General features: G+C 38.8%; 1 protein-coding gene across 2 annotated transcripts in view; it reads right to left on the bottom strand.

Moving 5' to 3' along the window:
- The window catches only part of erbb4b (erb-b2 receptor tyrosine kinase 4b), a 210,448-nt gene extending 200,402 nt beyond the window's left edge, over nucleotides 1-10,046 (bottom strand). For both annotated transcript variants that reach the window (XM_077580604.1, XM_077580603.1), the window contains exon 1: nucleotides 9,660-10,046. In XM_077580604.1, coding sequence (XP_077436730.1) covers nucleotides 9,660-9,738 — 79 coding nt within the window. In that variant the 5' untranslated portion in view covers nucleotides 9,739-10,046. The remainder of the gene's footprint in view (nucleotides 1-9,659) is intronic.
- Nucleotides 10,047-16,334: the final 6,288 nt, after the last annotated feature.

Genomic DNA, 16,334 nt, shown 5'->3' on the forward strand with positions numbered 1-16,334 from the left:
AAGTTAAACGTGGAAATTACGTCTATTTACATAATGATGTTCGCGCGTCGCACTTCCGACCGGGGTATTCCAATCGAGCACAAATGACCATGTGTAACGGGAGTAACTCTGTCCGCCACGCATGTAAACAAACGTGTTATCTCGAATGTTTCAAAAACCGTCATTCTGACCTTAACCCCGAATATTAACTGCATGTAAACGTAGTCAATGGCAATTCATTATACTATCATTTGAATTGATTTTGTATGGATTGGGACACGTTTTTGCAAGTCTACTAAATATGGCAGTCATGAAAAAAAAAAAGTCTGTGTACGTCGTGGTAATAATAATGTTAAGTTTTGAGAGGTATAACTTCAAAATTGTAGTATGTTTCCTCAGTCTTAATAAGACCTGTCAGTCTCAGCATTGTCCCTTTCGCCACATTGCAGGACCATCGGGTGGCCGTTTAGGGACTCTACCCCCCACACTCAAAAAAGCAACCAAGGTCAATTGCCTTTCCTGCTCCTCTCATCCCGTGCTTTATGAACCTTCACATCCAGGAGAAGAGAGCGGCGCTATTTCTACTCTGTCCAAGGTGACTGCGCCAGTGACAGCCACACTATGACTGCCAAGCGCCAAAATCACTTCCCTTTAATCGGTGGTAATGCAGGAATAGTAAATTAAAGATATATTCCTCGCTCATTAAAAAAAGGGAGAATTAAGAGGTTGCTGTACATATACATTAGAGAGTGAACAATTCATTGAAATCAAAAAGACATCGCAATGCAATTTTAAAATCATTTAGGTGGGGGGAAAAAATACTTAATTTTCCGATTTAAGACTTCGGTAGACTTTTGTAACATTTATCATAGCGAATGCGCAAAAGGCTGCAAAAAAAAAATAATGACAGGTAGTTTCTATTTCAAATCACCAGCTATAGAAATAGGAGTGCGTTGGCAATATACAGGCAAACCTGTCTTGGAGTCAGCACGACAATGGGGGGCAATTTGTCTCAGTATCGGCCTCTGTGATCTGGGGCTCCAAAAGCCACAAGGGAGATGAAAATCACGGCTTGAAGCCTGTGGAATGAAGGAGACTTAGCATTTCTTGGCAAAAGTGGTAAAGGTCTTAAACTGAATTGAGATTTTTCTATTTTTAACAGTGGAGTACACCAAAAAAAGATCGATATTATCTACACTTCATTTTTAAAAGGGCAGGATAATTAAACATAATATTTTTAACAACAAAACGCAAAGTGTGTTCAAGAATCATAAAGTTGAAAAATGTGTCTACTGAAAAGCAGAACCGGCTTTAAAACATCTGAATGTATATGATGAAGTAAACATGGTTAGCTTTACTTTCAGTTGCTTTATGGAAAGAATGGTAGCGTAACAAGCACATTCATACGTTAGCTGCGCGGCCATAACTGACACTGTCACTCAACACGGATGGATGGATGGATGATAAATACAATGTAAATGTATGAGGGGGGGGGGGGCGGAATAGGAACGCAACTTCTGGGACACTAGTGTAGCTAAAAAGTAGCATCCTTGTAACGCCAGGATCATACACACATTAATATATTATCCACTTATTAATTTGAAATGTGTAAAATAGTTTGTTTTTTTTCTGCTAGTCATTTCCTCAAGGAAACACGGGTTCTTCATCATTTTTAAGCCGAGCTAGCTTTTTTTTTTTTATCAATTCTCTGCATGCAGTATTTCCTCATGCACAAAAGATGACCTAGCCATTGACAGAAGGAAAACAGAACAGTGAGGACCAAATAAGCTCTTACTTGATGAAAAAAAAAAAAAAAATGGGGGAGGGAGGGGGTGGGGGAGCGCAGTCCACTCACCAGACCACAACACCGTAATGTCGTTTCCAAATACAACTTAAAAATCCTGTAATTGCTAACAACAGGAGGAGGAACGGGCTATGGAGGATCTCTTCCTGCCAAATCAAGGTTGATTCATGTCATCTCTCTTACTCCAACTCATTCTGCCTGTCTGTGTAAGGACGGAAAGAGATTGCACATGATGTCCCGTTCTTGGGCTGAACAACGTCAATTATAGACGTCTGGTGATTTTCAACTTTCAAGGGTTGAATTTATCATCATAGCTACTCATTTTCCTTCCTTTTCATTTCCTTGCTCACACATGTTACAAGTGTTTATTCACTTTAGGGTCCTATTCCCGTCACTATTTATTGGCTGTTCACGAGCGCTGTTGAGTCATCAAAGCATTATACATAAAGATTTATGTCAGAAAAGATACATTGATATTTAACTAGATTCTTTCATCCATCATTAACCATACATAAACAATTCCTCAAAATTTGAAGCAACACTAAACAGTCTTGCCGTCCCCCAAAAGCAATTAAACCAGATAGCTGTTCATGGTTTACCTTGCCAAGCCTAGTGGTTGTAAAAAAAAATAAAAAAATACACTCAACACTGTACATATCAAAATTCACATACGTTCAGGGATCAATCAAATAATTCACAATCATGTTATCAAGAACCCTACGAACTGGTTTAAGTTGTGGTTGAAATTTTCCCTCCGCTATGTCTCATTTATTACACATTTATTACACATTCATTACACATTCATTACACATTTATTACACATTTATTACACATTTATTACACATGGCCCACTTGCATAGAATTATTTAATGTCACTTAATAGCCAAACTGTTACCAACCAATGTGGTAGTGTAAAAAGATATTCTCTGCTCATCACTACAAGTCGGGCATTGACTATTAAAATGTTTTTACTATGTCTCATTTATTACACATTTTATTATGCATTCATTACACATATTATGGCCTTCTGGCAAATAATTGTTTACAATGAAACTTAATAACCACAATGTTACAAACCAATGAGCTAGTCTAAAAACAATATTCTCTGCTTATCACTACAACTTGGGCATTGACTATTAAAATATTTTGTCTCAGCCACATAAAATTTATAAAGATTGTCTCATATGTATTCAAACACACAAATTACCAAATCATGATTCAGAAAGAAGTGTGTGTTGAGCCTACTTTATCTGATATCACTCAAAGGCCGTCTGTAATTACATTGTAAATGCAGATTAGCTATGAATATTTTACAAGGGGGATTACTAAAAGAGGAAAGAGAAGGAGCGGAAGAGATTTGAGAGGAATCTGCCTTTTAAAGCACCCACATGCGGAACTGAATGAAAGGCTCGTCTGAAGGTGGAACTTGTCTTTCATGCCAAGTTGTCAGCCTATTATCATCCTTTCAAATGTTGCCTACCATTATTAACTCTGAGCGAGAATAGAAAAATAACAAAGAAAATTACAATAAAAAGCCACCGTTAAAATATGGCATGCTGTCACGACAAGGGGGGGGGAATAACATAGCAGGGTAACACTTTTCACTGGACGAGTTATAATTTTCATGCTCATTTCAATCGTATCAAATTAGGAGGAGGCACCCAAAACTTAAGACGAGGACAGCAAATTTGGAAGAACAAGACTGCAAGTAGAGAAAGAAGCTCGGGAAGTCACCGCGTCAGTCACCATCCATAAGCTTCAGTCCTACACAGACAAACATTGACAGCCATCAAAACTCCAAACGCACACGAACACGCTTCCTTACAGCTTTTGTCACCACATTTTGAAACCTTCAAAAATATGTCTGTCAAAGGTTTGAGTGGCTGACAGCATCCCGCCGCCCTCCAGCAAGATGACGAGGACAGATACAGTACTCGCATTGTGCGGGGAGGGAGGCAACAATATCATCGGGGATCAAAAGTCCAGCAAATCGAGAGACATACATCACACGCTCGGACAGTTTTTAAAGGGTTTGAGTGTCACTCGTGGGCTTTTCAATTTTAGAGTGGTAGCTCAGAGTAAAGGCTTTCCTGCTGTGTGTGTGTCTGAAGATGTTTGTTTTTTTTACAGATAATTTTACCATTAATGGGTATAAAACAACTGGAGAAAAAAACAATAACTAAAATAATGGCTTCTTACTTTAAAGGAGTTAATTTACACAGAATTGGTCAAAATATCACAAGGATACGGAATTACAGCACACTGTCCACCTTCTTTTTACATCCCTGTTGAAATTAGCCAGTTTTGAGGAGACTTGATGCCTCGTGCAAATGAGCCACTGGTCACTTCCTGCCGCTCTCCTTCAGGGTCTGACAACATGAGTACAGCTTTTGTTACCCTTAGAGACAGAGCGATATGTTTTTGTTTTTTTTAAGGACCGATACCGATACTGATTATTAGTAGTCAAGGACGCCGATAACCGATATTTGGAGCAGATAACCATATTTGTTAAAATTCTGAATATCGGTCTATCCTTAGTTACCGTGACAACCAAGGGGGCGGAGCTAGTGGGTTGGCCAAAGGCCCATCAGCAACTTTGCAGAACCATCAAGCATGTCGCAGTTTTTTAATAGGTTTTAGGTGAACTAATGAATACACACACACACTCGCACGCACGCACACACACATAATCACCCACATACAAAAAATAAAAAAATATATATATATTTTTTAAAAAAAAAAGGAGAGCAATGATGATGACATGTCAAATCGGTAAAATTACCGAATGAACAATACTGAGCTCTCCAGAAAAAAAAAATAAAATTAAAATTAAAAAAGCATGTCGCAGTTATCAGGTAATAGCATTCTGCTTCAAGAAAAAAAATAGTTTGAAAGCAAGAAAATACCAAACATCTGTGGTTCAATGAGCAGTTGATTTAAATGTCCAATGCAGGATCTTGCCTAACCAAGTCCCTAAACAAACATTTGCCAGCCTAATTAAGACATCGAAGGAAATCGATTTTTCCCCAATTGAAACTTTGAGCCTCCAATGTTTTCTAAGTCGCTCAGCAAATTGTCTGTGATATCAAGCAAGCATGCGCTTCTGTATCAGAGTTTTGTAGCAACTACTGTGCTAATGATGGTTTGGTCGATATGTGAATTGAACTTGGAGGCCAAGCGCTGCGCAGAAGTTATTTTTGTGTCTGTCTTTCTACAAAGAAAGATCCACATAATCCTGCCTCGGCTCACAAAAGGAAAAGAAAAGCTGAAATGGCGAGAAAAGCAAACACAAAAAAATCCACTTTGTCTATTTGATGAGCTCCATATTGTGGTTTGCATTCTCCAGACGCATCATTTTAAAGCCGCCTCACAAGGAGGCGGGATGCACCGATGCTATTATGAAATCCTTCACAGAAGGGGCGTCGAAACAGCTGACAATAATGATGATGCATGGCCCAACGTATGGACTTGTGTTTTGCCTGTATAACTGCATCTGATAAATGAGCTTATAGATCTTGTAAAGGTCACATAAAATATGATCCAATCACTTCTGCTGCCAGCAGACAGTCTAAATGTTGATGAACCCATCAACTAGTCAAAACCGGGGGGGGGGGGGGGGATGTCCTCCAGTATACAACAGGAATAAATAACATGAAGTGAATAATAAAGTGAAGAGGGCTATTATGTTGAAAAAGCATTATTAAATATAATCACAGTAATGATGCAAAATCAGACCACGGCGAAAATGATTTTATACTTTTGGGCTTGACTTTGTACTGTTTGTTCATTTCTGGAATAAATGATTATGACTAAATTATCCTTACCATTATTTTTTCATATTATTGTATGCATAAAAAATGGTGTTTGGAAATCTCTAGGTCATGTTCTCATTGAAAAAGAGCCCATGTATTTTCTTTTTGTTTTCAAAAACTTTCACAGAATCCTTTCAAGATATGTGTGCGTCAATAGGACATAAAAACGGTTTAGTTGTAATACATATGCCAGGCCTGAAGTGGCGCTGTAACGCTAAAAACACAATGTAAATACATTCTCAAATAAGTTGGGGATAGCAAAACGAGCAAGAAAGGAGGGAGTCATTTGTGTAGACAAAGAGGAAGAATTTGTGGGTGACCAGACATTCCGTTTTATACCGGACAGTTCCATTTGAGGCTTCTCGGTGGATTTCGCTAGCCCCATTGCTTTGTCACATTTTTTACGCAAATCACAAGGTGACTTGATTATTTAACGACTAACTTCCAGTTTCACCTCGCAGAACATTTACAACTCCAATAAGATTATTATTATATATATTTTTTAAAGTTTGGTTATAGATCTACTTATGAAAACAAAAAACTTTTTTAAGTTGGACTATTACGAATCTTGATACCGGCCTCACGTTTTTTTTCGTTGTTTTTTTTTAGTCCAGTCAGGAAGCCAATTACTTGAGCCATGTGTATGTCACTCAAATAGTTGTCATAGCGATTCATACGATAAACCAGTTAAAAATGAATTTAACTGTTAAATTCCTTCCTATTTACTTTCACATTCACAGTTTTGCCTTCTCATTCTAGCTAGCATGCGTGTTTTCCTCACACCGGAACTAGAACTAGACTTCCTGCTTCTGTGTCTTAGAATCATGGGAAGTGTAGTCTTACTAAGCTAATGTTGCGGTCACTGGGCAAACAGTTGCATAATGCAGGGATGTGATTTGACCAAAGTGAAATTATCGGAAAATTTAGCCGGGGGTCTGGGGGCCGCTGGCACCCAGCTAGGTCCAGGGCAGTGCCCTGGTGGGGGGACAAGGGGGGCGCAGCCCCCCGGAGCTCATGGGTTTTCCGTGTTTTTAAGTACTTTCAATGCACTCACATGACAAAGAAATAGACAAAACAACAGCATAAATTTTCAATGTATATTGAACTATCCCATATAAAATGGCAGTTTTAGTCAACTCAAAATCAGTCACATTCAAAAACATTGGACTGCCTTTGCTTTTAAAAACTATCACTGAGAATATCATCATATCTAACTAATGTGATTACTAAGTTAACACATAAATAATGTTGAAGAGTTCAAATTTCATGAACAAATAATTGTATCATGACCAAATGAAAAGTAACTCATATTAGAGCATACCACAAATGTATTTGTTATAGCAGAAGATGTTATCTGTCGGAGTCATGTGCATACACAATGAACTACTAAAAAATAAAAAAAAATAAAAAATAAAATAAAAATAAATAAAAAAATCAGAATTTTTTTTTTTTTTGGGGGGGGAGATAAAAAAAAAGCGGAATTCCACGAATTAGTGGAAAAATCACATCCCTGATAATGGTAAGTGCATTACTTGTTTTGCTCTGTTGAACTGTCAACCAAGATAGCATTTAGCATTCGCTGATGTAATAACACAGCCACCGGTCACCAGATTGACTAGCGATTACATTTGTTATAAATTAGTGAAGGAATCACTTGTGATATTTTTTGGTACTCTTGGTGACATTAAATACATTAACATTGCACTCTAGTTTTCATCTTTATCTAGAGGATTAAAAAAAATATTGCAAGTGCTTCATGAGGCTTCATGAAGCTTCATTTCCCCAAAGTAGTCCCTGGTGCAATATTTTTTTGTAAAATTGTAGCATTTTGCTTTTTGATTTTGAAATCCTAATCTCATTTACATGTGAACGAGTTCTAATTGGAATGTTTTTGAACACCCGGGTTCGGAATAATCCACAAAACTGAAGCGATACAGTGTTGTATTGTTAAGTGACGGCGCATGGAAGCACATGAAGTGCGGCTGAACGCAGTGCAGTGTGAGTGCAGGCCAGCAAGAGAGAGTAGAGAGGAGTAACCGCCGTGAAGCAGTGTCAAGTAGCCCCGGTGCAAGTGCGCCCTCAGGTTTCATGGTATAGCACAGCACCATACATTCAAGTAGGAAACACATCAAATCCGTTCATTGTGGTGAATAAAAAATAAGAACATCATTTGATCATTCATGTGTGAATACAATAAATCACTTTATAAAGCAAATGCAGTCCACATGCTGTGGGTGCGCTTAAAAAAAAAAAAACACAACAAATTCCCTTGTCCACTTTTTCTCAGCCTCACTCGCCGAGGATGCTACCAGTTCAACAATGCTACATCTCCAGTCGGCATGAACACATTTCAAACCCTATTTCATTTTTTGACGGCAATCCAAAAACTAAAGAAATTGCAGCAAGCCTGCACGCGGAATAATTAGCGGCTCCAGTTTGCCCACATTGCACCGACTCAAACTAATTGAAAGAGCCCACACAAATACACACAGACGGATGTAATGCCTACGCCGTCTCCTGCATATGGAATACATGAATATTCATAAAACGCAGAGCTATCTTGAATGAGGCCATATGGTTTGGAATCGGCAGCTATTTGCAATTCCCTTCTCCCAGTGTTTAGAAGCGCTCTAATGAAGAGTGTGCTGCAGTGCAGGAGGAACTCTGCGGCCACTCGCCAGCCTGCACGCATGCATCCTAGCGACAACTTTGGCTGCTTAGGTGACAAACTGTTTTAATTTCTAGCAAAGGACTACACAGCCCGAGGAAGGCTTCCATTTATTTTCCGGAGGATAACAATTCGAGAGGCGATAAATCAGCAAACATGGACATATTAGAATACGTTGCACATACTGAGCGGCTCAAATAAAAGAAGCTTGTATCGAATAAAGCTGATGAAAAAAGCAATTGAGCAAGGGGGCAAGTGTGGGCATGCACATTTGCAACCTCGAGCTCCTCGGAATCAGACATGTCACACGCATTACAGCGCTTCCATCTTGTTACCCTCCCTGTGCCACAAATTAACCAATGTTTACACCACCGTATTTGCATAATCTATTCATTCTACAGCTGAGTTGTATTTTACTTGATGTGGAGCATCCAGAGGTGATGGTTTGTCTGTGCAAAAAAACAAACAAAAAAAACACGTTTTGTTGTTTTTCTGCCTAGGTTGACTCTTTTCATAGGCATGCATCAATCAAGCATATTGAAAAATAAGCACATCCATATTGAGAATTTCGGACTGGCTGTATAACTTGATCTTTGCACCTGTCCAATTCACCCACAATTTGATTTTGTCCTGATTTCTATCTCATATGAATGGCAACAATATCACATTTAAACTGTCTATACTACACAATCTTAATATCTTGTGGCATGCATGTTGTACAGTAGATAAAGTGCTTCCATCCGATCGCAGGATGTCACATGTCCACATTCTCTGTTGTTATAATCACTGCTCGCCGCGTGAAAGGAGCCCATATACTAAATACAGTTCGTCTTCTTTTTTAAACGAAAGTGTCATGGGGGGGGTTGAATGCAGAGTGAAAAGGAAGAAAAGTGCATTTGCCGGTGCGTAAAAGAGCGCCGCTGCAGCGCTCGTCAAAGTGATGTGCACATGGTCCCCGGGGGGAGTTTGCAATAAAAATGAAATTGTGTAATTTCACGGTGACCCGCTTTAATATCAAGCCGTTTGCAGATTGCACATGGACAACAGTTCATCTGCATGCTCATCCCTGTAGAATTTATGGATCGGATGAATGTGTTTAAAACGATCCGTTGAACTCAGAGTATGTGTCAAACGCGTATTTTAAAAGCAAAATAAACAAAAGGTGCAAACTTCTAAAACGATTACTAAACCACTATTCAACTAGATTTCCACAAACATCGTCCAAAAAGCAAAAAAAACGAGATTCCAATCACAGCCTGACAAAAAGGACACGCACCCAAGTTCCTCATCACGAATGCAAAAAAAGCAAACAGAATGCAAAAAAGTCTCCCCGCGGAGCCCGCGTGCGCGTCACTTGGAAGCCGCCGAGCAGCGCGCTCACGTCGGCTTGACTCACCTGATTGTGACGAGCTGGACCCAAACAAGAGGCACGCCAGGAAAAAGTCGAAGCAATACAGGACAGCCGCTTGTTTCATTGTTGCGCTTGCCAGTTATTTCCTTGAAATTCACATGTCCAACAGCGTATCCTTGTTTGAAGCAACCGCACAACAGGCTTGCTCGTTTTGGAGCAAATCAATGTCACTTTAGGGACTTGCGGGGCTTTTCCCCTCCTCTCCCTTAAGTTTGTCGGACTGTGCTTCGGGTAAACCTCTCAATGTCCACAAGCTAAAAATTGAGACTGGCTGGCTAAACAAGTTTCCAAGGCGCGCACAGTAAAGCTTGTCTAAACAGTAAAAGGCTGTATTCATGCCATTTCTCCCCCACTTGTACTCAGTATGCGGCGCCACACTTGATTTTTCCAGACACACCTCCGAGCTCTTGAACTCCTCCCACGCACGCTGCGATTGGCACAGGTGGCCGACTGTCACCTCGCAGCTCACCAGGCGCTCATCCACTACCACTGCCATTGGTTGACTTCACATGACACTTCAGTTTAAATTCTTGCACTGCACCTGTCACCTCAACATGGTCAAAATTCATTCTGGGAGAAATAAAAACACTCTGGGTTTAGTCCATGGGCGTTTCTAGCTCATTTTGGGGGGCACTCCAGCAACGCTAAATGAAATCCTAGTGAGCTAGAAAATTGATTAAAAATTGATTATTAATAAAAAATATATATATTTAGAAAATGGGTGTCGTTTATAAATAAGTTTAATACGTGTATGAACATAAAGTACTTAAAATGTTATATGTTAACAACAAAGTAATTTGACCAACGTCATGCTTCACTTGCATGAATGTGAGAATGAAGTTGCATTAAAATGTAAAAAAAGGAAAAAAATAAAAAAAATAAATGTAAAAATAAAATGTAAAAATAATAATAATAATAACCTGTTGAATAATTTTGCCTGGCCGGAGGCTGATGTTTGATATTGCACCTTTTTGAACACATATATACAGGTATTTTGATGTGTTTATATGTCATTGGTATCCCTATTCAAACCAATATTTATTTTATAAATTTTTTCACTATAGTGCTTTGACTGACCGGTAATCAATGACATCATGTCCTCTACATCACACATGCCAGTTTATTCAACTCTATCTGAGACACAATGTGCGGGACTGAAAAAAAAAAAAAACGTCTTTATTTGTTTTTGTGGCGTGACACTCTCTATGTCTCCGTTTTCGACGAAACATGCTAGTGGAATATGTTTCATCAGGCTCTGATGTGGGGACGCACTTATTTCAGTGCCGTAATGTGCATTTGATGTACAGTATACTTTTTTTTTTTTTCATGATTTAAGTCAAGGATGGGGGTTTAGTTCATATAAAATCTCACCTGGGGTGCCACATTTAGTGGAACGAATTCAGCTATTTGCATTTTTTAACCTCTCTGTTATTTGCTAGAAAAACTCAACTTTTGTGTGCGTGTGTGCGTGTGTTCCTTCTATAGCACTGTAGGATACCACAGGATGGCGCCAAAGTTCTTGCTAAATAGGACTTGGTCACTTGCAAGAAAGTTTTAAGCAATTCCATGTATCTTTTTTTATTATTATTGTTTTTATTTTGCCGTAAAAAAGAACAGAGGAAGAAAAAGAAAGTACAAAATAATGAACAAAATATAATCCTAATTTTCCAACGCCATCTATCAAATACTTCCCAGCTCCAATGAAAATCAAAAATATAAAGAAGACGCCTACTTTGTATAAACTTTTGTACATTCCTATTTGAATAAATTTTCTCATGTTTGAAGTAATTCTATGCATCTCAACTGAGAGACTAGCTTTGTATGTGGGGGGAGGAGCCATTTGTTTTATAGGGCATGTTGTAAAATGAGTTTAAAATGATATTTAACTCTTTTGCGATTATAGCTTGTGGAATATATGACGTTTGAATTTTTAATGTAAGCATTTTTTTTTTTTTTGCTTAATTTGACTTGTATTTAATAACCATTTAAATCTCTATTTACTTTGTGCCTGATTACAGCGCAAGTTTTAGTTTCCCCCACTTTACAATCCCAGAGGTGGTGGCGGTTCGTCCGAAATCAGTCGTGGCGAAACACATCATAGATTTGCGATCGTAAATGAGATTAAACATTCGCGATTGTCCGCTCCAACTGAGGAAGAATCACTCTAAGCACACACAAAATTGCCTTGCTAACAGATTCAAACCACTTTTTTTGTGTCATTGTGTGAATACTGAGACACAAATCAAAAAAAGAAATTGTCGGTTTTACTCACATGGAAAAGAATGTGCGACTCATTCAGGATGGATGAAGGATTAAAAGAGAGGTTATGGACATATGCTGCATTGAATACTGTTAGGAAGTTGGAAGTAGCCCATTTGGAGATTTAAAAGTTTTGACCTCTAAACATTCTATTAAAAGATAAATTGAAAAAAAATACATCACCAGCAAAGCTTATTTTTCATTTCTTTGTGCGTAATAATCCTGACGTGAAACCTAGTACGTTTTTGGCTGCTTGATCATTAAATAGTGTTTCCCTGTATAACTCGCTCACAGAATGTTGGACATTTCTGACGTCGGGGTTTTATGAAATGCAGCAATGATGTCCTATTAACATGTTTGCATGGTATCTGAGCATTGCTCTGATGTATTAACAGAGGTTGCAGCCATTAATTCCGTAGATGGACCCAGCAACGGCATCTCTGGGACGTCACGGGCATTATCTCTTTGACTGCCAGACGTTTTCAGAAAAGGGATGCCGTGGGTGCCAGCCGATGTAAGCATTTTTGACTGATCTTTCAAGGTCCACAGAAAATTATGTGTTTGGACTATGGAAACACACATACTACCAAATGAAAGACTGGACTCTCATCTTTCATCAGAAAAAAAAGTTTGTTTCTACCTTATTCCGTTTTTCAGTAATCAACAATAGAAAATGGTTAGTTTCACCTCTGTTTTGAAAAAAAAAAAAAAAACGTCTTTTAACGTCTTTGGCACTCCTCCATAGGATTTTACTAAACGTTATATAACGTTTTTGGCAGTCAAAGAGTTAACATTTCTATTATACTTGTTATTTATTATCCTTGTAGCTGGGCATATTAGTGACTCTATTGCTTGATAGAAGGGAGAAAAAAAAGCGAATTTGGGGAGTGTTTGCTCCTATTTTTCTCAGCCCAAACTTAGTCATCATCATTTCTGAAGTATTGGACTTTTTCTGCAAGTACATCAAAGGTGAGACAGAAAAAGCAATGATGGCTCACAAGATCAAAGCTCTTATCTAACCCATTTCATTCCTACACACAGCCAAAGAGGGCACAATTTGCACAATGTCTCGGAATCGCTGTTGTATGCTGTGATGCATCAATCCACTTTTTAATACTTCCAGAAAAAAAAAAGAAAAAAATCCACTTTTAATAAATTTGCACCCTTAGAAAATGTTCAATATGTTCTCACAAAGCCCAAAAAGTCAAGTTATACTCAAGAGCTTCAGAGTTGTCAGCAAAGTAATCCATACACTTTGATTTCTATCCAAGCTGTTTCGTTCTGAGGTTTTGTAGTGTAAATAACACACAAGTCAAAAAAAAAAGAGCTTTACAAAGTGATACTGTACTTGATGGGTTCTTTCTATTACTCTGAAATCAGTGACGCGGGTCTTTTCTTTTCCACAGGAAACAAAGTGACAAAGGGTTATTACCTTCCGGACCATATGCTGCTTACTTTTGCACTTTGAGAGAAAGACGAATGCCACCCTGAGTTGCAATATGTCCACACATCTGGACATTAATCATGCACTCTGACTGCGACCTCATGTCCACTTTTTACGGCACACATGCACAAACACACACGCATACTTTAAGGCTCAACGGTGGGGTTTCCATCCACCCATCTTTATTCCAATTTTGAAGAAATGCAAAAATAAAGCTGAATGGAAACGCTAGAAATCCGAAAAAGGGCCGAAAATTCGCAACAAAAAGTTTTTACGCTTGGAGTGGGCGGATTTTGAAGCATATCGGGAAAAAAAGCAAAATGCAAATTTGGGCTATGGAAACGGGTTTTGCGAATAAAAACCTGAATACACGTCACGCGTTCTGACCGGATATTACGTCACATGTAGTCACAAAGCAATGTCGGACGTTTAGGTCAGGGGACGACAAAACAGAAATCTTTTTGGAATTAATTCAAGAAGCGAATATTAATGCAATTTTAGATGGAAAACAGCATAGGTTGATCAAGAATTACAAAAGCAAACTCATACGACGTCATTGCACGGCGCAGTCGCTTCTTGTTCTTCTTCTTCTGCTTTTAAATTTCTGGTGGATCACATCTCTATGATGTATACCGCCACCTACAAGCGGTGGAGTCCCCACTCAATATTTGCAAAAGAAGAACAGATGGAAACGGGCATGAGTCTATATAATGTCTGTTTTTACGCATTTTCAGTAAATTTTCTTAAAAAAAATGTAAACAATTGGATGGAAACCTGAATATTGTCATCGCATGGAGTAAAAATGCACTTTTAGCTTTGAAAACGTCGTAATTCAACACCATGATAATAATAACAACAACAATAATAATAATAATAATAATAATAATAATAATACATATTCAATGCATTTGCTGCAACATAATGTGTGACACTTTACTTACCTTGATTTTTTTATTTTTTTTGCTAGTAGTCTAAAGGGCATAATTATTATGTTTATGCTCTTCTGAAAGACATTATTAGCCGTTATAAGCCTGAAGGAGGCGGCTTACCTTCCTCTTCGTTTTCCAATACATCAAAGTATAAGCCGGAGCGATAATCGAGTCAACTCCGTAAACATCCTTCCTTTGCTATAAGCAGGTTGTTCCCCTCCTGAGAATTTCCAAGGCTTTTGTTTGGCTCTAAATGAAGGTGGTCTCCTTGAATATGCACACGCACACATGTGCGCACACTACCCACCCCCCCACCCCCTCCCCACACACACACACATTTCCATATAGTGCAGCGACACTTTAAAAAAAAAATTAAAAAACATAGCCAGTTTTCACTTTAAAGAAAGTTAAGAGGCTTTCTGTTGAGTTTTCTTTTGCAAGTGCAATGAACTGTGAACCTCCACTGCAGTGTTGACCCCTCGCCAGTGGGTGGCAGTCTGCGTCTCACCTCCAGGGTCGCCCCATCAGCAGACTGACTCCACGGGTGGTGAGCGAGCCAAGCTGCCCCCCCCCCCCATCCTGACTCAGTGTGACATTGTCTTCCTAGCTCATATAAGCTTGAATAAATATTCCTCAGCTTTTTTTTTTTTATATTCCCGACGCCGCAAATTTATTAGGCCTTATGTTAAAATGAGAAGTGGCAACTTGCTATGATGAGAAGCTTCGCTCTAAATACCGCCCAAATGACTGCCGTTTATCACTCTTAATACCATCATAACGTAATTTGGGGAGGAGGTCTTTTCATTTAACATAACGCTTGAAGAGACACCTTCTGACAGTATCACCCTAATGCTGTCAATAAGGTAATTTATTCCCGGCGTTATGAGAGGCAATGAGACAAGGTTTCAAGTGTTCTTTCAGACGTTCCCTGGTGTCTTCTGTACGGCTAATCTAATACATAACCTCCTGATTTGTTTAATGGATGAGCCTTTGCTGCGGCAAGAGGCACGCCAATAAAAGCCGCCGCCCTCCGGAGGCTATTGTGCCTCATAATGATGCCAGACGCACAATGTGAGGGTTATGAAGCAATTTTTTATCGCCACGTACATTATTTTGCTCTGCTGGTGGCGAGCAAGTAAAAAGCAATCTTCTTCCTTCCTGCGCATGAAAGAAAAACGTTCACGGTGATGAATTATCAGCCACATGTTGCAGGTCTAAAGAAAGGTTTGGGACTCACGCGGTGCGGTGCGGTGCACAAGGGTTCGAATAAAACTGTAAAACAATCTATGTCTGAAAGCACACTTCAAAAGTCAGCGTACATTAAGAGGGAAAGATTTAGAAATGAATTGCAAAAGGCATATTCAGCCTTACATTTACACCGTCACAGAGCGGAAACCGAACCCATGATGCAAACATGAATGTCATGCTAGTGAACCACTACACTACGATGGATAAGGTCAGGAGCACGTGTCGGAACCAACCGACTGACGGGGAGCGCAAAATGGAAACAGAGCACAGTCTGGTTGACATCCTGACATTGTAAGATAATCAGCTCAAGAGTTCGAAGATGGCCTGAATGAAGAATTTAACACTAAGATTTACGGTCTATTTAAAATCTTTTTAACTTCCTCCTACCCCTTTTGAACATATAAACTCTTTTCTTTCTTCCATTTTTTTTTTTTTGGGGAGAGCTCAGTATTGTTTATTCGGTAATTTTACCGATTTGACATGTCATCATCATTGCTCTCTTTTCTTTCTTTTTTTTGAATGTGGGTGATCATGTGTATGTGCGTGTGCGTGTGCGTGCGAGTGTATTCATTAGTTCACCTAAAACCTATTAAAACCTTTTCTTTCTTCCTATTCTTGTTTTACTTCAACTTATATTTTCAACTTGTTATTGTGTTTTCTTTATGTTTATATGTTCAATAAAACCATAAACCAAACTTGACTGATTTAATGAATTGTGTCGCTGTAACGTTGCTAAAACAAAATGTAATGATAATGCAAATACTGTACGTTGTGGGATAT

This window comes from Vanacampus margaritifer, chromosome 11, assembly GCF_051991255.1.
Source record: "Vanacampus margaritifer isolate UIUO_Vmar chromosome 11, RoL_Vmar_1.0, whole genome shotgun sequence".
Classification (NCBI taxonomy): Eukaryota; Metazoa; Chordata; class Actinopteri; order Syngnathiformes; family Syngnathidae; genus Vanacampus; species Vanacampus margaritifer.